At 34.2% G+C, this 23020-nt stretch overlaps 1 protein-coding gene across 1 annotated transcript in view; it reads left to right on the top strand.

The window, feature by feature from the left end:
* The first annotated feature begins 3624 nt into the window (after positions 1 to 3624).
* Positions 3625 to 23020, top strand: part of LOC149780165 (uncharacterized) — a 110964-nt gene continuing 91568 nt past the window's right edge. Inside the window, exons 1-7 of the mRNA XM_089936913.1 lie at positions 3625 to 3815; positions 5062 to 5154; positions 14257 to 14327; positions 18436 to 18600; positions 19067 to 19207; positions 20610 to 20720; positions 21484 to 21741. Of these exons, the coding sequence (XP_089793039.1) occupies positions 3682 to 3815; positions 5062 to 5154; positions 14257 to 14327; positions 18436 to 18600; positions 19067 to 19207; positions 20610 to 20720; positions 21484 to 21741 (973 nt within the window). The 5' untranslated portion in view covers positions 3625 to 3681. The remainder of the gene's footprint in view (positions 3816 to 5061; positions 5155 to 14256; positions 14328 to 18435; positions 18601 to 19066; positions 19208 to 20609; positions 20721 to 21483; positions 21742 to 23020) is intronic.

Raw genomic sequence — 23020 nt, 5'->3', positions numbered from 1 at the left:
TTAGATTAAAAATAATTAAGAAAAAATTACATGTTGCTGTAGATCGAATATAGCATTAGCACATGACCAAATAGACATGACAAAGCAAAGCACGGGTGTTTTAGCTACAACAGTATGAGACATGATAAGATCAATTTCATTCGTTATGTCCCTTGACGACTAAATGTTTTCACGACCGGGTTATGTTGATACTCAATGTCGATCAAAAACTTTAAATGGGCAAACAAATCACACATTAATCGACAATGTTATGTCATTTGAAGATGATAAATGTTTGGTGGTATTTTACAAGTATTTGCATACACATTCAGTTTTACGATATAAGCTACCTCCAAATATATTATATTTAAGGTGTTCTTTTTATGACAAACAACTTATATAACTTTCTAAACATGAATTTACCAATACAAGGATTTTATGGGCTTAAAAGTTAACTGACAAAGATGAGAACCATTTGCAAGTGTATTGACAAAAATTAATGTCACAAACATCAGAGATGGTTTCAATACTTCATTAGTTGTTTTATATAGGTAAATTGATAGTTGTCAGATGTATGGTCATGCATGGCTGCTGTAGAGATCATACTTTGTTACAGACGTATATCGCAGGGAATAGCACGTTGGTTTTGAAAAACAATAATCTTATATGGGTGAGGGTAGGTACTGCATTTAAAAACTAACAAATAAAGCTATATGTTGTCTGGTATAGAATCAATACGATCTGAAAAAAAGAATGCGGGCTGGTAGAGTGTTTGGTTTCGAAAACTGATGCTTACGTTTGATGGGTCGTTCTTTGTTTTTGATAAACTATTTTTGTCTCTTTAATGGGGACGTTATGGTTAAAATTAAAGTTGTTTGTGGCTGATCCAAGATGAAACACATTAATAATATGTTGAATTGATTGTCATTTTTTTCCTTTTTAATTGCGTGATGGTCTACGGGAAAGTTTTCTGGCGGACATGGGTTTTGTCTTTCAATATTTATTTTGTGAAGGGTAGGTATGCTTGAGTTTAAAGTAGATGGTTATCGCTGACCAGAATACTTGTCAGTACGACTATTATCAAGGTATTTGACATCATGGAATCATTCCTGGAAGGATCTTTCTTCATAGTTACATGCACTGTAAAATAGAAGTGTGCGTAGTATAATTTTCTCAAGCTGGTTAAAGCGTGTATGACTTTGTACACGAGGATGAAGCCTATATGACATCCAGCATTCCATTACTGTTTGCTTCAGAGTATTTGTTTGTCTCCTTAATTAGTCCGAATCATATGCATGCCGTTCTTGTGATCTGGCAAGTTACTCTGTGTACACTTTATTAATCCATTCCTAATTACGGAGACAAGCTATATCAGATTGGTAACGTTTAGTATTGAAAAGTTGTACTTCACACAGGCGCAGTCTACAGAAAAGTTGCTGTCGTCCGGATCGATATTTTTGTTTGTTTTTTATAACGAGCAAGAATTCGTCTGCTCTAACCAGGTTCCTAGATAAGCGTTGAAATATTTAGGGCCAAGAATAAACCCCAACTAATATTTATAAAGTACAAAATTCTGGTGTAATCGTAATATTTATCAAGTTGAAAGACTGCAAATGCCACGCGAGTGTCAAACAGTTGAAAGGCGATAACAAAACCTGTTTTTATACATAATCGTCTGCTTGAATTTATTATATATATATATATATATATATATATATATATATATATATATATATATATATATATATATATATATATTAGAACACGAACTGTAAACTGGTTGCATTATGTAATGTATGCTAGAGTCATATTATATAAAGACCACCATGTATTCAAACACATCAAAGTTATCTTAGAGCAATTGATATGAAAAGTGCATCACCTATGCAAACACTAGTTGTATGACACCACCTATGCAAACACTAGTTGTATGACACCACCTATGCAAACACTAGTTGTATGACATTTAAGTTATGTTAGAGCCATACATATATAAAATGCACCGATTGTGCTGAAAGAGGCTGTACGAAGTCCTAGTTATGTTAGAGCCAGGCTTAAATAAAGACATCACGTATGCAAAAACTGTATGATGCCATAGTTATGTTAGACCCTTAGCTATATGAACTGCACCCCTTGTGCAAAAACTGGCTGGATGACATCAGTTACGTTCCAATCAAACGTATATAGGACATTTCGTATTCAAAGAGCTTGTGACCAAAATAAAAAACTGACTGTATGGCATCACCGTTATGTTATAGTCATGCTTGTATAAAGGCACACGTATGCAAAAACATACTGTATGACATCACATTTATATTAGAGCCATACAGATAAAAAGCACAACAATTGTGCAAAAACTTCTTTTGTATGAAATCAGTTATGTTACACGGCACCACATATACATAAATAAATGTTACAGAGATATTCAGTTATGTCGCTGATTTTACTTACTTAAGTATTATTACATGCCTATAAATTTGTGAGTGTTTGTCATTTATACATGCTAAACTTCCTAATCGCCATACACGTATTCCATATGCAGCAAGAAATAATGTGTTACTATACAATGCATTATTTAGAGTATAAAGGGCTTAGTCAATACCATGGACACACAAATTTATACTATGATGACAAATTACCTCCGTCAGCACGAAACGTCACGAAATGAATATTTTCTGTAGAGGGAATTTATTTTCAAATTTCCTTTTCTTTCATTGCTTTGGCTCATTTTACCTTAAACAACTAGGTTTACATTTTACCACTGCTTTATAATTGTCAGATTTGTATAAATAGAATTTGCTATACTCAATGAAGACCAAACCAATATAACGGAGGAAGTCAAAAGTGGAGGAATTCTTGGTTGAACTATTTATTTTACAAAGAAAACATCCCTGTTCATGTCACAATTATGACATGATACTTGCTTGTATGCATTAATTACAGTGGTTGTGTATTCTCGCTTGTCCATTTACTATAAAAGGCTTTCACATAATAAATAAATAAATAAATGAATAAATAAATAAATAAAGTTTGGAGAGTTAGTGTTTATTTCACCAAGAAGAACGCGTTGTGTAAATGTTTGCCAATGGTAATTACAGTCTAAGGATTAATATATGAAATCTTGCGTACAGTACGATCAAAATGTCGTATAAAAATCTGCAATGTTAAATTTGCATTTTCCTTGTTTGGGATATTGAAAATGTTGAAGTTTTTAATTTGTACATAATCTATCCATTTGTTTAGTTATCTGTCTGTCTTTCTGTATGTGCGTGCGTGCGCGCGTGTGTATACTCGTGTGTTAACAAACACACAACCGAACACTCACACTCATAAATCATACACAACACACTGAAATAGCGTAATCCGCACACAAAAGTAAACACAATGAACAGACTTAAAGGCTAAAACTGTAATATTAATACTGAAATAAAACATTTTTGTCATATATTTTAGTGCTTTTAAAAAAGAATATTTAGTTGTACACGCACAACGAGACACTTATATGATTTAAATTAATTTAAGTACTAAAGCAAGAACAATACGATATTTATACGGGGGTAGATAATTTATCGACTTTTGTACCCAATAGAAATCAACTAGCCTTATCAAGATCAAATAACAGGTACAGATCTGCATTGGGTTGCCTTTGTACGATCACGCTCATGGAAGACTGGTACGTAAGCGAAATTATAAAGTCTGTGAATGAGTTCGTATGAAATGGTACCTGCTCAGTACACATGTTGCAATATGAACAAGGTGCATGTTCTGTTTGTAATGGTAATTGCCTATCTGATTGGATCTGTTATCTGCGACGTAGATGGTGAATCATTGAAAGGGTAAGTGGAAGACATATCAACTAGTCCAGGATTTGTCATCCTAAGATATGTAATGGCTAAATCAGTATTACTGACAGAGAGAAACGAAATGATGCATTCATTCCGAGTCTTAAAGCGTGAACTGTTCCTTCCGACAAGGGTTGTTTCATGCAAACCGTCTCATATCAAAACATTCACTTACACGAGAAACGTTGGTTATCTTAATAATTATGAAGTTATTGTTACACCATTATATAGCAAGATTTTGATAAGATCCAGTTGTCGACTGTATATAACCTTTAAATGGTGTCGCTTTTTGGTGTGATAATTTGAAGGTAAACTCATAATTAAAGTATTAACAGCTTCCGTGTGACACTGTTACATGATGAATTCATGCAGGCCCAGTGCATCAAGACCTAACACATTCACGTGATGCGCCAAGCAGGCACAATGTATCAGCACAATACATTAAGTTGGAAAATATTAAGATTCATTCCGATAAATCAACATCTAGATATATCGCATGCATAAATTAACATCGCGATAGGATACTTACTGCCCTACATATAGCCTATCTTGTGTAGAGAAGAGGCGTTAAAACCGAAAACAATAACATACGACTAATTTAATTAGAACGAATCGTCTCGGTTTTAGAACACTACATGTCACCATTTACTATGAATAATAAGCATTTTAATTATTGATGTATTGTCAAAATGACTAAATAATAACATGAAACTGCAATTTTTGAAAGATATTTCGGTACTCAGCCAAAATCAAGCTATCGCGTCACGAAAGTGCTCTTTAATTTCTTTAAATTTGTAACGAAGTTAATTTTTCGGTCATAATATCAAGTGATTTACCGAACTGTATTAAAGCTGTGAGAGAATTATCTTACAGTTACATGATATCTTCTTCAATCTTTCTCAATTTTATTCTCTGCTTTTAATTATGAAATGCCATTGTCGCTAGAGTTTGCTTTCCTAACGTATGAAATATATTTCCAGACAACTGATGGAGTAGTTTCCATATATTAAACGCTATGTCTTTTCCTAGTGTATACATAAAGTCTATATGTCTATATTGTTTAATTAACTTAGACACGTTGCTGCCTACTAATATTAGAACATATGTTATCTCTTCGTACAGAATAACCCCGTAAATGAATTTTCAGTTTTTGTTCGATCAAATTGCTTTTGGTATTTGCTTGAAATGTAACCTTGATCGAAAAGAAGTAATAAGTTTTCTTTTTATTTCGCTTCTTTAGGGGAAGTCATGTATGTCCCTACACTGAAGATAAGGTACAAAAGAGATATACTTCCTGCGGTTTTTGGAATTTGCGTAGATGCAGCAGATACCAGTAAGATCACTTAATGTTATATTATAATGAATATATTCCGATAGTACCTTGATATTTACAGTGAGTGGCAATAAGGACTATGTGCATGAGAAAATGTGGCGATTTTCTATATGGAAATTTCAACAAGGTTCAGCTAGCTAAGCCACCGTTAACTTATCTCAAATTGTATCGTTTCCTTACGCTTTGTTATGCACGTTGTGAAATCTACTAACCGTTTGTGGTAACTGGTATCGTTAATTTTTTTAAGACCATAGCTTTAAAAAAATTATTTACATATGAAGATAACGATAACTGATCACACCGCTCCGGTGGCCTAGTGGTTAGAGCGTCCGCCTCGGATGCGGGAGGTCGTGGGTTCGATCCCCGGCCGTGTCATCCCAAAGACTTACAAAAATGGTACTAACAGCTGCCTCGCTTGGCGCTCAGCATTAAGAGGTTAGTGTTAGGACTGGTCGGCCCGGTGTCAGGATACTGTGACTGGGTGGGACATCATGCTACATGTCTGCGGCATGATGCCCCAGTGCTAGACATCACTATAAACTGCCACACTGCAGACATTGTAGCGATATGACTGAAAAATTGTTAAAACTACGTTAAAAATCCAAATCACAACACAACAACAACAACAACACATAACTGATCACTGTGTTTTATAAGCCTTTATGCATAATTGATTTATAATGTTTGCTAACTTTTGCTCCATGATTGTATGTTATGTATAATAGTGTTCGGACTTGATATTCTCCAAAATAAAGCTCATTGTGTGCCGGAACAGTAGATTTTAATTTGTAAACAAATACATGGTTGATATTTCTCTATGGTTTAAATATTAGCATCATTATTAATAGACGTAAACGTGTTTATTTTGGTCTGAATCCAGGACATTGGAATTCCCCGTGGTAAACCGAGCGTACGTGATGTTTACCACATTGTTTATTGTAATTTTAGTAACAGATTATATCTTATCTTAGAGTTTTCTAGAAATGAACGTTTGACCCCATCTTCATTTTACTCTTTTGTCTTCTGTTTTTATATTATCTTGTTTTCTTGAGTAATTACTCATTCTTGCGTTTAACATCTGAGGTAGAATCAGTATTATATTGATCACTCGATGTATTTCTTATAACTACTGGAACTGTGGTAAATTGATTGCATTATGGAATGCTTGAATTATAATATTAGGTTTCTGATCAATTTCTTGCTGCAAGACAATTCATGGTCCCGCCATTAACATGCCTTTCATCGCGGTTGTTATTTCCCATCCTGCAAGTCAGTCTCACATCGTCGGCAAACTGATCGCATTTAGCGCATCAATAAGCACATGGTCGGCGATATGTCACAGTGCCAGGTCATCGTTCCTGTACTCGAGATCATGATGATAACATGTTTTATCTATATTAATGACTGGATTCTCACCAGGCCTTGGATGATCATCAGGAGCCAATCGAATATCCAGTCGAGTCCCAGGGCCTCATTAACTGTATCCCGGTTAAAGTTGTTCTCCTGGATATGTCCCCGTGCATTTCATTTCTGCAGGCCGGAGATGTATCGTTGACTGAAAAATGTATTTATTACCAACCACAATATGCACATGTCCAATGGTCGTTGGACGTATTCTATTTGTGGTCACTACTTGCGCGTCTAGTATCTCGATTGTCCCAACATCGCAGACAATAACAACTTATAAACAATTTATATCACTATATTAGAAGTCAATCTATTATGGGTAACCGACAATTCATTGACATCTGATAAAATACATTCAGTATAGTTGACGTTTCACCGACAAAATAATCCACGCCAGTTTAACATAATGAGAAACACACAGATTCCCAAACGATGTAATAACCTGGACAGCGCCTACGAAATTGAGGTTATCAATGCTGTATTTCAATAGTGGATAAAAGATATCATTAAATTCTAACATAGTAATTACCTTCCACCAGCCAACTCTAAGTTCCTCCATTGAAATAGCCCTGTGCCGACATTGGAGAGTAGTCAATCCACACTGTGCTTGGATTTGGAAACAAAGAAATTGACCGCAACGTTACCCAGGGCAACTTATTGCCTGACAATATAACAGTGACTCTCGTTGCGGGTTGTTGTCTTCTCCGTTTTGGGCTGTGTCTAACACAGTGGGCTATATCGCCAAGGTGATCATCGAAAAAGCTTGCGTAAATATAAGAAATGGTCATAATATGTATCCGATCTCGCATTTGACAGGAACGTATCAGTACTAAAGACGAAATTGCTCGAATGAGTTAGTCGACGAATTAAAGTCGCTGACTCAAATGTAGAAAATATATGAATTTGTCGATGTGCAAAATACCCAAAACATGCCATACACACACGTAAATGTTGCACTGAGTCAAGGTCAAATTACAAAACTTCAATCGTTCGCCAAAAAGAAATGTAGAATAGTATTGATATTAGTTGGTTCTCATTTGCATCCAAGCATCGAAATGAACTTACACTAACCCGGTGATACCTGGTTCATTTCAATAAAGCACGCGCCAGCGGGCATGGAATGAAAATAACACTATCGGCCGTCAAGGTCACCAATATGTTTAAAACCGATGGGATATTTCCCCTGTTTTCAGCGTTACCCGGTATGATTACCACAGGACAAGTGACAGGGGCAGTCGCCGCCATTGCATAAGCAGCCGAATTGGATGCTGCCGATATGCCGGAAGTAAATTGGTACATAATGACATAGAAAACGATGTTTCCACAGTGGGGGATAATTTGGGCAAAGAAAGATTATCGATGTCACTAAATTGTATAAATTCTCTTGTTTATTAAATAGATGTATTCGGGTTTCTATTTTTGTTTACAACGATACCCAAAGGTGATTTATGTGTATTTTATTGTATTTTGAAATAGTGAGTTCGGTTCATCCTACGCCGCACGTGCAAAGTGCTCTCGATAGGAAGAACCGAATGCCTTCAGTGCACAGACTATATCTGTGTATAAATACCTCAACGTAGGTCCAACTCTTTACATTACGGACAGTATGTCAGTCAGCGGTCTACTTTAAGGACTTGCACATCTTCAGCTGTAGAGGTATGTAAGTTTATTCATTTCTTGTATATAACTGATAACTATTGTACTACCACGTTTATTTTTGTATGTTTGCTACGTAGCTTTGGTTTACGCAGTATAATGCGCATTTCTATTCTTTTTTGCGATTTAGCAAAGGATTTATATTTGTAATATAAAGCTACATTTTTAAGAAATGTTTAGTACAGAAGGATTCTTATCGAGCAGGGTTAGGTTTATTTCTGAACCTGTTGTTTTGTAATTATTGTACCGGTAATGTAATCTGTATAATTTACCGTGTATAACGTCATTACGTTTTACCTTTTATGCCCGTGTTATGTATAATACACGGTATTTGATATATTTTTGGCTGTGTAGAGCTGTATATAGCTAGATTGTCTGGATGTCTGTAGTGTCCAGAGTGTCTGGAGTGTCTAGAGTGTCTGGAGTATCCAGAGTGGCTAGAGTGTCTAGAGTGAACAGAGTGACCCGAGCGTTCAAAGTTATCGTAGAAATCGGGGTCAACGTGGTGCAAGCTGTAAAGCAAACCACAGGAATTAACCGTAGGAGCTGTGAAGCTGAACTGTAGCAGCCGTAGAGCTGAAATAAACTGTGCTGCTGACGGAGTGTATCTCCTTTCATATAATCTTTTAGCCGTTGGCTAATTGTGGGGTTCGTAAAACCCATTGTATCTTTCGGGACTGTAAAGCTGATTTGTATATAAGTCCCTTTTTGATTGCATACTTTCACTATCTGAGTGAATTCATTTTACAAAATGAGTAAAACTCTACATTGTTTACTAGTTGAGTAAACCATATCCATCTCTTCATTGTGACATCCCTGTGAACCATTCACCCCTTGACCCTTGATTTTATATGAAACTTCCACATTGGATAATAACATTTAAACATTACAGACTGAACTTGATATTACAATGACTGGCAACAATGTATCCGAAACCGGTTGAGTGTTGTTTGTGCCGAAAAGTAAATTGGTGATCAACTTGCGGATTTCAGCGATGACAGTGACACCTTTCCAAACCGATATTGCCACGAAACTGACCGCTTTTGAAACAAAGACTGCTGGAGAAGAAACGTCACTATCTAGACTAAATCAGAATAATCAACACGAAAATTGGCGATCAATTCCTAAGCGATGGCAGGGCCTCATGAGAAGATTTTGTTACAGCGAAAGGGGGGATGACTAAAACATAGATGGTCGGAAGTCATTGATGACGCCGTCATTACTATTGATGAATGAAGTGTTGTGATCACTGAGTTGAACAGCTTCAACGTAATCAAACACATAATGACAGTTACTAAAGTAACGTGGCAATTAATTGCATGACGACAAAACAATGTCATTATGTAAACAGATTAATCTTGACAGCACGCGGAGAGTCTTTATTTTTTTATACGTTCTTGAAACTTGACTTTCTCCGGGCACTTGTGCATGCTCATACATATACTTGAACGGTACATATTTTATTTTCGACAAACCTGTTTAGCTCCTTCGCCCGTTAGCTGGCGGTATGTCGTTGCACATATTGCTATTTCATTACCCTAAGGTGTTTGCCAACGAGAAATGCACGTGAGAATCGGCCATGTATTTATACATCTCTTTGAAAATGTATCTTCAGACGATAATTTAACAGGCCCACGTCCTATTTGTTCTTTCACATAGTATCACATAATTTCTTTCAGAGTTCATGTTTTATTACAACATTTATCTCAATAATTTATGAAAGGAGAAGAATTGCTTAGATCGCTTCTCTCCAGTTAATATGGTAGCGTGTTTTTCTCCACCGTGGTTCAAACCAGCAATATTTTTTCTCTATCACTGTACTGACAGCTACGAAACAATTTGCATATTTTGACTCTACATCGGTATATAAAAACGAATTCTGCTTATTTATAAAGGTATCCGTCATACGGCCATCCAATATATAAATAGATCCATATTATGTTGAGCACGCCCTCCGTGCCTAAAATGTATTTCTTTTACATTGTGGGGGACTCCGTTTGACAGAATACTGATCGAATCTAACACATTTCGAATCCTCCTTGAAATTTAAAGACACACAGAATCGATACACAATATCCAACTTTACCCGGTAAAACAAACAATTGAATTCAGCCCATTTTAAGGCAGGAGAGACCGACAAACCTGAGGCTGTCTCTGAGGTAATAGACTTTCCATATGTAATGGTTATTCTGCCTGTCAAGGCAAGATAATATAAACCTAGTCCAAGCCGCCTTTCTCCTACATCTGATATATTTGTTCTAATTAATTTTAACGTGGCTGTGTCTTATCACCTCAGTGGTTGTTTTTCTCGCTTCATCGATCGAGGGGGAAAAACCATACTGGAATAGATCTACCTCGGTCGTGGATATTATTTTGGCATCTGTATATAGAGCAACGGTAAGCATGGGAACAAACCTTTTCCAGTAAAATCCGAAGCTTTGCCAATCGGACCATGCAATACCATTGTTCAAGATGACCCTGCCCCACCCTTTCACTGCAATACACATTACATTCCTGCAGGAGAGTGAGTGGTACTGTAGAAAGGAGTAAATATGTTGATGTGGTCTTTGACCTTGGAAGGTGTAGAAGAAATCTCATTGACGAATGTGATGTGATTTGAATTCTGGTCTTTAGTGTCCTTAGGAAAACCAGACAACCTAATTTCTGACTGGTTATTTGATAGGACCTAACATTGTTGACAAAGTTATAATAATCTGTAAACGAGTATTCTATCCCCGTTCTCGACTTAGTTTTTTTGTAAAGTATGTTTTATCTAGAATTAGTTATTCCTATCTTAAGCATCAGTGTTAGTGGAGTCATTTAGTTGTGTTCCTTTGAGATTAATTCATTTGTTCATGTCAGGTATTCTTTGGTATTACACTATGCTCATAAAATGTTGGATTCAGTAGCTATTTTGGAATTGCGGTAGATTAGATCACTGTGATAGATCAAGACTGTTAGCATATCAACACATATTGCCGACTATTAACACATCAGCACATTGATTGAATTTCATTCGAAACATACTGGAACCCATACGGAAAAACTCGTAATCTTTAGATTTGTGATAAACCTTTTAGGACTGTTTAGGATTTAATTCACCATACTCTAAGTTATTTGTAATTGTTCTATTTCTATTCAAAGGAAATTATTTGTTGAATTTTAAAAATTGCTTGTTTCGGTCCTTTCTGTTACTTAGATTCGTAACAGTGAGTTAAAGTAAGAAAAAGAATGTCATAGAATCGTAGAGGAGTTATCAAGATGATGATTAATAAACAGCTAAAGGTCAACGAAATCTACTAATTTCATTGCGATAGCTTTGAAGAAAGACAGCGAACTTTGATAACATACCCTTGTGAATATATATTACCCCACATGGGTTCTAGATATACTTGGCAACTTAGGTAACAAGTCATTTTCTGTATGTAATATCATGGGCAGTACAAAATACACAGCCTGGTTCCTATACTTCATTAAATGCTAATAGGCTACCAACGACTTGGACTCTACAAGGGTACATCTAAATATACTATCAACGAATTGAACTCTATACGTGTCCTATACAAATATCATCAACTAGTCTAATTTGATAAATATCGGCTAAGCTGGTTATAAACAAGTAGAACTTTATAAACGTCAGCTAAAGGCCTGTCAAAGAGTTGTAGTCTAGATTTGTCATATACAAAGATCATCAACGAGTCGAACGTGATAAAAATCAACTAAATGGGCTATCACATAGTTGAACTTTATCAATAACTTGCGTTATCAACAGGTTGAACAATAAATACTATTTAAATGGGCTACAACGAGTTGAACCTTAAACATATTAGCCTTGAATGAATTACCATTTTTAAATAGTTTAGTTTGAACTACATCTAACATTCGATTCCTAATAGTATGCATCATAGTTTATGCAATTGTATGAAATAACGCTTTTCCAAACGAGCACAAAGAACTACTAGTCTATCCTGCCGATTAAACATCGTCCTGAATTAATACAAGTAAAAGGGTACAAAACAAGTACGTACATAACAATTTTAATAGCGCTGATACATATGTTACCAGAACATTCAAAAGTACATGTCATACACTCTGACGCCTGTGGTCAGATTAATGTAGTAAGGTATTTTGGAGCTTACCCACTTTCAGTCTTGAACAGGAGTAAATAGGTTTCAAAGTTTCTTTATGTTTCAGTAGTTTCCCATAAAATTATTACAGTTGTCAAGTATAAAAAAGTAAAACTGATAGTCGCCCAGTAGTAGTAAATAATGTGTATTGTATATTAAAAAACAGTATTCTATCTTGAAAAAGATAATATAACTTAGTAACCAAAATTAACGAATAACCTAAACCACATCTTTTAAAAGAACTAGCGAACAAAAACAACCAAAACAAATAATGATCACAATGAACCATTTTAGACAAATGCTCAATAAATATTAAAGTTTAAAAATAATAATAAACTTGTTTGTACTGGTATAGTAATCGCATAGGTAAAGTATCGAGAGAAGAATACTCTACATTAATTTAGAATTTTTGTGTTCAGAGTACATAATAGAAACACGTTATCTTTTTTCCTAGATCGAGAAGTTATATCACGAGTGGAATCAATTTTTTGCCATTAATCGGCAATTTTACAAACATGACGAAGTTACAATCAGCATGGAAAATAATTGATCGTAATTAAAATTGATTGCATCCTTGTGAAAATAATTTACACATCACAACGTTCAAATCAAGTATCAGTTTGACTTGGGCTAGTGTGATACGTTCGAACAGACTGAGGTATCACATTTAGCTAACTACCTATGTTCATAATATCATAGACTTTGAAATAAACTAAGCTTCAAAAAGTCAATATCTAAATCTCTGACGGTCATTACATGCTTGTAACTGTCATTCATTACGTCGTGTGAGATATCAAAACTCTCTGAAATAACTTGGAGACTCGCTAGATTTGTAACCTAGATCTATAACAATTATAGTAAAAGATAATTACATATAAACTCACAATATTATAATAATCTGTTTTGTCTAATAAGGAGACGAAGTTGAGAAATATTGTATTGCTGGCTACACGCAGAATTAGGTTATATATATATATATATATATATATATATATATATATAACGATTTAGATTCAATATATGCAACAACATAGGGAAATTGTTTTTGATAATTGGCCAAACAGTACTTGGGCAGATAAAAATAATATATATACCTTATTTGGCATCTGTGAAACGTTTGTCTTATCATAACACAATCGTAGTCATATTATCAAGATCTCAATGGAGATTTTACGAAAACATGGACATGCATAATGACCAGTTTTAATCATAGACAGATTCCCCTCTTGCGATATTCATAAATGGTAAATCAAGTATGCTCCTTGATATCGAGGCGGATGATTAAAACTGACATAATGCTCAGCAGAAAAATAGAAAACGGATATCGACGATCAACAATTTATCATACAGGATCTGCCAAAATTATGCCTGTGATTTTTTTTTAATTTCGGAGTAGTTGCTGTAGTATTAGAAGCTTTATGAATGCATGCAATATTTAATCTTCTTCAACAAGACATAGTTCCTAAGCGGTGACAAGTGATCAGTTTGAATCTGACGGAAAAATCATAATACTGACATAGCATAAAATCACATGGATGAATTGTTTAAGTTTTAACAGATTTTCGTCTATATATCGGCAGCAATGTCCAAATTGTACACATTTTGGTTAGGTTTGTTATCTGCTGTTAACACCTTTCTTACGGAGCTTTAATTCTCTAAATGATATCTGTTCTTATATTTTACTTTTTCATTTCCACTACTAACATAATTGGAGATAACTTTAAACGCTACAACATTTCTCTGTTCGTGATGCCATATCAGCCTCTCTGCTTAGGTTTTAATCTAAAGTATTAGAGATTAAATGAAAGTTTTTAAAATGAATAGAATTAGACCAAGTGTTACCCAGAAATTTCTTAAATATGGTCAAGAAATCAGCAGCTGATTAAAATTAATTTTTTCTTCTGTCCAATAGATTTCGTGCCACCACGCTCTATAGATGTTGTCCTGGTTGGGCATCTGCAGATGGTAAAAATTGCAACATCCGTAAGTAGATTTGATTATCTTTTAATATAATTTTTAATTCGACCAATTTCTCCCTTATTTATACTTAGTTTTTAAGTTTAGACATTTATTATTATTGTTCAAAGGGATCTAAAGTAATGACCAATGTGTTATTAATCCACTGCGAACTACTTGTCCGGAAAAATTGGTATTCGCAAATCAGGTTATGCAGATATCAAATTCGAAAGACTTACTCAATTTCATTAAGTAATTTACTATTATCTATTATGTATGTAAATGGAATTGCTATTTGCTTTTTTAGAACTTTATTTAAGATTATTTTCATAGCAGTAGCGTATCCTACAATTAATATGGTACAATGCATTACAATATAAAACTTCTAGATTAATGAGAGTGAATCTGCAATCACATTGTCTTCTCCTCTCAAGAGTCTAGTGTTAAAGTTGTATTCTTGTAACATCAACATCGATGACAACCATTTCTTAATATTGTTATTTTTTTTAATGAATACCATAACTCAAAACAGTAGCTAAAATAATATACACGTCAAAGTGTTGCAAAGACAATATAACAGCCAAACTATCCCATCTCGATTTGAAATGTGTTATGCATATATATAATTTTTGTAATTTCTATCCAAGGCGTAACATTGTATTGATTATTTTGAAGATACAATTTCGTACGTGCATATGTTCGATTTTCAAATCTTAAAACGTCAAATGTCATTAGGATTAATAAATATATATTTAAGTTCGTGCCGACAGCTACTAATAATATAAATAATAGTAAATATGTTTACAATTTTTGGGCTTTGCATATTCGACAGATCGATCAGCTGGTATCTTAGAAGAATTAAGTTAATTTCCTTTGGATGGGTAAAATCCATGTGAATTGCTTACGTTGTTGGTAATGTGTCTTTTATCACTTAGCAGTAGTACTTTAAACGTTTCGCTTTATATAAATGGCTAGGACTGGGTAGATGTCAGAAACAGATTCAGGTTCAAGTGATGACTTAACTAATTTGCATCTGACACAATTTTTAAGAATCAAACAAACGCCTATTAAGAATGATCATAAATCAATATCTATTCTTAAGTTTTCTTATTGCTTAAGTCACATAATAAAGACAGAGCTGTTCCAAATGTTCTTATTCTTCTGAGGTCAATGTTAAGGTCATGTATTGTTGGGACAAACAAACCATATTCTGATTTTATTATGGAGAACCGTTATTGTCAAAAGGTTCTATATCACTTATTGGTGATTCGGACAATTATATCCTTATTAAAATTCTGTAGAACACCCGAACGTTTCAGTGTCTTTCGTTATCATGTATTTTTCTTTGTGTGAGGGGTGTTCTTTTTCTGAAAGTGTTCTTGTTCAGGGAGTAGAATGCGGTTTAAGTTAACTTCTCTCCCTAATATTCTTAGTTTCAATACAAGTGATTGAAATTATTGATTTATACTTTCCTTATGCAGTTACTATATGTGTAGCAAAACGAGTTCTTGAGAATGAAGATGATATAAAGGTATTCCTTTAGTTGGCACATGTGTTGGTCATGTTATTAATGAGGTAACGTTTGTTTCTTTCTGTTACTTAGTTTATGATCCTCGAGTTGTAAACAAAATACAAACCATATGTATCTTTGATTTTTATCTTTGTGCGGCCATACTACATCAAATCCTACGTCACTAACGTTGTAAATAATTGGCTGGTATTTGGATTTGAAAATCTGGTGCACATTTAAGAATGGCTTTTAGTTTGTCAAACAAATACTGACACTTGTCAGATCTATGAAACATGGATTCGTTACTTAGTACGTTTCTGTGAGGCGCAGGAATTATAGTAAATTTGGGAAGAAACACTTTCTGATAATACATTACGTATCAGTTCCTTTTTGCCAGTCGCCATTGAGAATTTACTGATAGCTTTGAACCTATTTTCTACAAGTTTATATTGACCTTGTCCCACAATACATCCTAACACTATGACAGAAATACGTTAAAACGTGGTTAAATTAAATGTCGATTTTCATTTCTGAGTCGAACATAGCATTCGAAGGGTTCCTAAGTGATTTTTATGGGCATCGTTTTAGAAAATGCATCATCGTTATTTTAGTTATAGTTATCTTGACCACATGTTATAATATTCATAATTATTGATACTAGATTGCATAACCTTATAATGATAGAGTCCAACTGCAAGTGCTAAAAGTTACTTCGCTATTTCGGTAAGTCGAACATGCCATAATACTTGCAAAAGTTCAAACTAAGTAACATACTTTGCATTTCAAATTTTGCCTATGCAATAATTTATTCTTGGCATTTGGTGACTGTTGACCTTTTCATAGTCAGTACACAGGTGGGTTGCATTATCTTGTTTAGGCACAATGATACATCGTGAACGTCATTTCATTTTTCTTAGTTCAGTAGACTCATTCGGTCGTAAATATTCAATTCCGTTTTCAAATATTCCTGTTTGTTAGGATTTATCGAGACAGAATGTTGCTTCGCAGATGTGGATTCTATAATCTCATCTTCATAAAAGATTTTATTTGTTTGTGTTGGGAAATCAGGAAAACCATTCACGTAATAGCTGCTTTAGTTCACTCATTTCCTCTTCCTGGTCCATATTGTTTGATATTTCTGAAGAGTGGAATTGTATAGCATAGCTTACATACCCACTGTGTGGGACAGGTACAAATATATTAATTGAATGATTAAGCGAACCATTTCTGTCAAAATACTCTGTTACCATATTTATACGATAACGTTGGTTCTATTTCCACCTCCAATGAGTGGTAATGACGTAATACTTCACTGGATAATCTCTATGAAAGTACCCCTTAAAAAGTTTGCATTAAAAAGTTGTTTAATGTTACGACTTCTTTGATTATTAATGATATAATTGAAGTCACTTACATTGTATTATTTGTATAATAAGTACAATATCGTTAAGAATGGTCAAAGCTCTCAGAACATTATTACCAAGATAATATTACGTTCCAGTATATTTCCGTCATATCTTAATTCCGTTTTGACTGAGCAGAGTGGTGGTTAGTTCTTACTATCTCACAAGCCTTTCACAAATTCTATTTGAAATCAGAGATATAGTCCAGAATATTTTTCTTTGAATCTCCAGTTGAAACAATTGTCTCTTTTAATAACGAAAAAGGTACACGCGTTGTATATCCAATGTGTAACGATTGCTAATTTAATTTCCTAACAGCAACAAAAAAAAATGAAAAATCCCCATAACACCGCCCACAGCAAATAAACACCATCATCCATATGTTATCCTGTATCAAAGCAATTTGACTCAATTATGTTTTGCAAAGTTTGATAAAATCTTTCTAAAGCCAGTTCAGGGAGATAAGCAGGAGATCTAAACTGATGGATATTCATCTGATCCATAACATGTTGGAAACATCTGGACATAAAATTAAACCCTTGACTAGACTGGACAGATTTGGGAAGGCGACACGTGTTAAAACCATTAGTTTAAACATTTCTCAAAGACATTGCGTCTATACATATTGTGGACGCAAATAGTATGTTCATCAAGCATTGGTTGCCTGATTTGGTAGATAAGGAACCAATGCAGTCCACCGTTATCCACTAAAATGGTTAGTCACATGCGGTAACATGTTGCACATGCGGTAACATGTTGCAGATTAGCATTACATATATTCGGACTGGGTATTATTACCTTTTGTCACATGTGGGACGATTTACAATATTAGGAATCAACCATTTTGAGTTTCAGCTAAAGAAAATTATTCAATATGTTTTCATCAGTCTTAATGACACTTAAATGTACATCCAATAAAGTTTGTTGAGCTTGAGTAAGACTTTCATGCCGATGTGATTTAGTAACGACAACTTGATAGGTCACTGACCACTCATCACCAGCAGGTATGTGAAACATATAGGTAAACAATTATGATATACCCCGCATTATTTTATTCTTCTGGCGTTGCTTTGACACCGCGACCTGTCACTTGGTACCGATAACAAAAATAAGGTCTGCCTGCTGGAGCAGCATGGTGTAGACCTTGTCCGTCTGGTAATTAAGGTTCACTTCATCAAAATGCTAGTTTGTTATGTACTTGAATCATTTATTTCTGAATTAGCATTGTGTGCTGGAAACACTGATCAAAATGGCTGCAACATAACTGAAGGATATGTAAAATACAGGGACGGGCGTATCGTTCAAAATACTGGCGGTACATGTGTGGATGTCAACACCTGTGCAAATTGCAATGAAGGCTACTATCCGGATTCCGGATACTGTAGAGGTAAGAAGAGAATGGAACAATTACATTTCTCGAGTTTTAACGTCATCCACCTAACCGAAGTTATGTGTTATATCGCAGTCATAAATTGCGACAGTCTAAATCCATGATTTTATTGACATATTTTGCATCCAAGCATTTGAATATTGAATAGGTCATCTGAAATGATAGGTGAGTTTATGTCAACCTTTCCTTTGGAATTTTATTTTTCTTTTCATCCGAACTTTAGGTTTTCGATTCAGTGCATGAATTATTTAGCTTTGTCAGCTTTTAGAATCTACCTGATTGTGGGCGATTTATTTACATTCTGACAAATATGTTAGTTCATCAATAAGCTGAACCAGGTTAGCTTAGTTGACCTGAATATATTTAATCAATAATCTATCAATTTCGTTTCAATTTTATTTGAAAGGGGTGAGGATAAATTAATGCCAAATATCACAGATGACGACTAATATTTTTCATTCAGCTTGCAGAATTGATAAATGCAATATTCCACGCTGTACCAGTGCTAATGATGCCTTCTGTGAGTACTGTGAGGGCGAATATGAACCTGAATATGGTACTTACGCATATACAAGGTTTCTCGACGGTGGTAAGACATGCAGACGTAAGTACACACACAAATGTCTGTCCGTTATAGTTTCATCGTTAAATAAGGTGGTTAAAACATTCCCACCTCAGAAGCAAATGATGTTTTTTTTGTTATCTAAGGTTTCCAGTTGTATAAACGTTTACATTAAATAACATCAAACATGACATTTTATGATATTTAAAAATATGTTTATTCATATGTTTCATTCAAGTACTTCATCGTCCTCCCTCTGAAAGCAAGTACTTTATGCATGTGATGCAAGCTCTTGGGTTTTGGGGGGAGAATAACTATGGATGCACTACACGCAGTAATACAACTTGCAAATAAAATCGTTGGGAAATGGCGTGGAACTTGCGTAAACATCTATAAATGATACAGTCTGTTTGATGGAAAGACTGAGTATCGGTATGGTGATTTTTATTTTTAGTACGTGTTTGTAGATTGCACGTGATCAATAGCAAGGTGTTTACTATTCTCAATATTAATAGTATAATAAACTTATTAACGAGTTGGGGGTAATTTCCACTGAACGCGTCGGTCAGGTGGCTTCTTTTGCGACGTGAGGTGTTGTGACATTGGGGCGTATGGATATATATAAGGACGTATAGCTGGATAGTTAGTTATTTCGTATGTTATCTTAATATCAGTCTGCATATGTGTTTAATGTTGTGCTTAGATATAATTTAAGATGAATCATTTGCTTGGTTTATTTTTTGAAATTTCTAAGTCTAAAATATTGTTTTTGGATTATTATAAATCTATTCAAAGGGGTTCTGGACACTTCCAATGGGATACATGAAGATTGTTGTCGCATCAGCATATTTACTCAAGGTCCTAAAATTCATTTGCATTACTTGGTTATTTTGTTTTGTGACCAACGGTTTGGGGTTATTTTAGATTTAGTTCATAATTATAATACCAACTTTGTCACTAATAATTTTTATTTCTGTTTGCAAATATAAATTTAGTATATAAATCGATAGTTTATTGATTTTCATTATTATCGTAAAATATCGAATCTTCCTGAAATCTGTGGATTTAGCAGAACCTGAGACCTTTAAGAGACATTTTTGTTTATGTCATACATTTTACTTTTTTATTATTCGATCACATTCATACTATAAGCTCAACACTGATTATATACTTGACTTTTAAAGTTAATTACAAAGTGAGGAAAACTAATACACTGGGGAAAATACAATCATCTGTGTGGAAATGTCTCTCAGTTGAATGTATACAAACATGTATATATTAAAACAATTCGTCCGCAATGCCAAAGACTTTCTTATCTCTTTAAAATCAGAATGAGCAGAAAGCGAAAAGAAGTATCATTGGGAGACACATTCCATTTAGCATTCCTCGAACATTCACGAAACTTATATATTAACATTTTGATTATGTTTATGAATTTGTCCAGAGGCATGCTCATGGAGAAAAGGAAGCCGATGCTTTCCTGGAAATTGTTCAGATACAACGATTGCAAGTTGCGAATGCGTAAATGGATTCTCTGGACCAGACTGTAACCAAAGTAACTATCCGTCCTTCTCTCTCTCTCTCTCTCTCTCTCTCTCACACACACACACACACACACACAGACACACACACAAACGCACATGTTAATGCTGTTAATAGTATCTACTGCCATGAGCAATATCTGAAAAGCATTTGAATATTGTATGAGCTTTTATATGAAATTTATTTATTTAAACTACGAATTCATATTTTTCACTGGAATATTTATGGAAAGTTCAAATGAATGAAAACTTGCTTTAGATTGCGTCGTCCATTTCCGTATCAGTTATTTATGATTCATACTTTTGCACCATATATATAGTATCTAAGAATATTCTGCAGATCTTTGAGAGAACTCCGGATATCACAGCGACTAAAGAAAATACCTTGTCTTAAACAGAACAGAGTCACATGGTGCGATGTATGTTTACATGAATGAACAGAATCACATAGTTTCAGCTCTTTACTCGATAAACCTTGGCAGTGATAATGTACGCATAATTTACAAATATGAACTCATTGATTTCCTTATAGCCCGTGGTTATTGATTGTAAAGGTGTCTGCCAGCAGCATACTTTAACTGTATTGTTCATATTAAAGACACAAGTAATGTAAATTGAAATAATTACTTGGCGATCTCATGTATAATCATACTGAACATTTAGCCTGATTACAAGATATCTGAAAATGGAAATAACGCTTTGGGAAGTGAAATGTGATTAAGTTGCAATTTTTTTCTCCATTTCTTAAAATATATTTTATATGATTTTCTACTGCAGTAATCCACGCTGCTTCAATCCAAGTTAATCACATGAAGTTAATTGCTGGATCAGAAATAGTGGAATCTCCACCAAATATTTCAAGCAGCGATGTTCAGCCTACAACGTGGACAAATCTGAAGTCCAGCAATATTCGAGCCAACGCTACTCTGCAAGGAAATTTCATGATCGAAGTTGAGAACTACATGCCACCAAAGTACATCATTAACTCAACAGTGGGAATTTCTTACGGGAAAGTTCAGTTGGATCTATACAGAGGTTCTCTCTCTCTCTCTCTCTCTCTCTCTCTCCTAAAACCAACTGACTGAGTATCTCTCCAGACTCAACCTATAAATTTAAATAAAGTTCAGGGTCACGCGAATGCTGTTTAAGGACATGTTGTACACGTACACATTTACATAGCACACTTTAATGAAACTTGCATAACACGGAACGAATCATTTCCGATGGGAGCATTAATTTAGGTATGATATTATTCTGAATGTTGCATTCTTTAAACCCTAAATATAATTTTAAAAAGTATAGTTTACCCAATAAAAATAACTCTCCATGAGATTTAAAGAAGTAATTAATTTAAATTAACAATGAATATACTCTTGGGATAATAGACATCTTACTAAATAATTTGTTTGATATAAATTATGACGTTCGATGCAAATAACATGCAAGAAAAATACTATTTTATAACTCAAAGGAAGTTTTATTCCTGTCCATGAGAAATATGTTCGGTGGCCCTGACAATTAATACAGTTTTTATATTTTATGTAATCAAATATTAAACAGTCAGGTAGTGTGATATTTTATTTATATATAAATAGTCAGATATGATAGCGTAATGATTAGTTTATATTCAGACAGTCAGATAGTGTGGTAATTAATTTACGTAAAAACAGTCAGGTGGTTTTTAATTAATTTATATACAGAAGTTAGAGATTAGGATATAAGAAACTGATATATAAACAGTCAGATAGTATTACAATTAATGTATATGCAAATACATTTACGGAATTGTCAACAGCAAAAATCTTCATTGATATATATATATATATATATATATATATATATATATATATATATATATATATATATATATATATATAAACAAATATTTAGATTACCTTAAAGTCAGTGGCGGCTTTTTGTGCTTGAAATTTAAGTTATTCAACTTTACTTTTATGCTGCTTTTCGAGTTAGAATTTTAAATAACTTAGACTTAAACACACGTTTCCTAATTGTTCGGAAACCAACTAATTTAAAAGTTCTGAAGGCTTATATAACGCATATTTGATGGGCCGTTTGTCACTAGGCAGCGGTCTTTGAGGTGGAGGAAAGCGAAGAAACCTGATATACCAAGAATCTTGTTGGTTGACCACGTTCTGGGACCGATAATTACACTGGTCAACAGTGAAATCATTACTGACTTGAAAAGGCCCTAATCTGTAGTATTTTGGTGTGCCGAACACGAATATAACCGTGAAAAATTTGTATTGGCTCTCGTTTTGAAGATATTCATATACCTCATTTTCTATGTTTCACT

This window comes from Sinohyriopsis cumingii, chromosome 16, assembly GCF_028554795.1.
Source record: "Sinohyriopsis cumingii isolate HCF-2022 chromosome 16, ASM2855479v2, whole genome shotgun sequence".
Lineage (NCBI taxonomy): Eukaryota > Metazoa > Mollusca > Bivalvia > Unionida > Unionidae > Sinohyriopsis > Sinohyriopsis cumingii.
The sequence above is the reverse complement of the archived record's forward strand: the minus strand, read 5'-3'. Positions and strand labels throughout refer to the sequence as shown.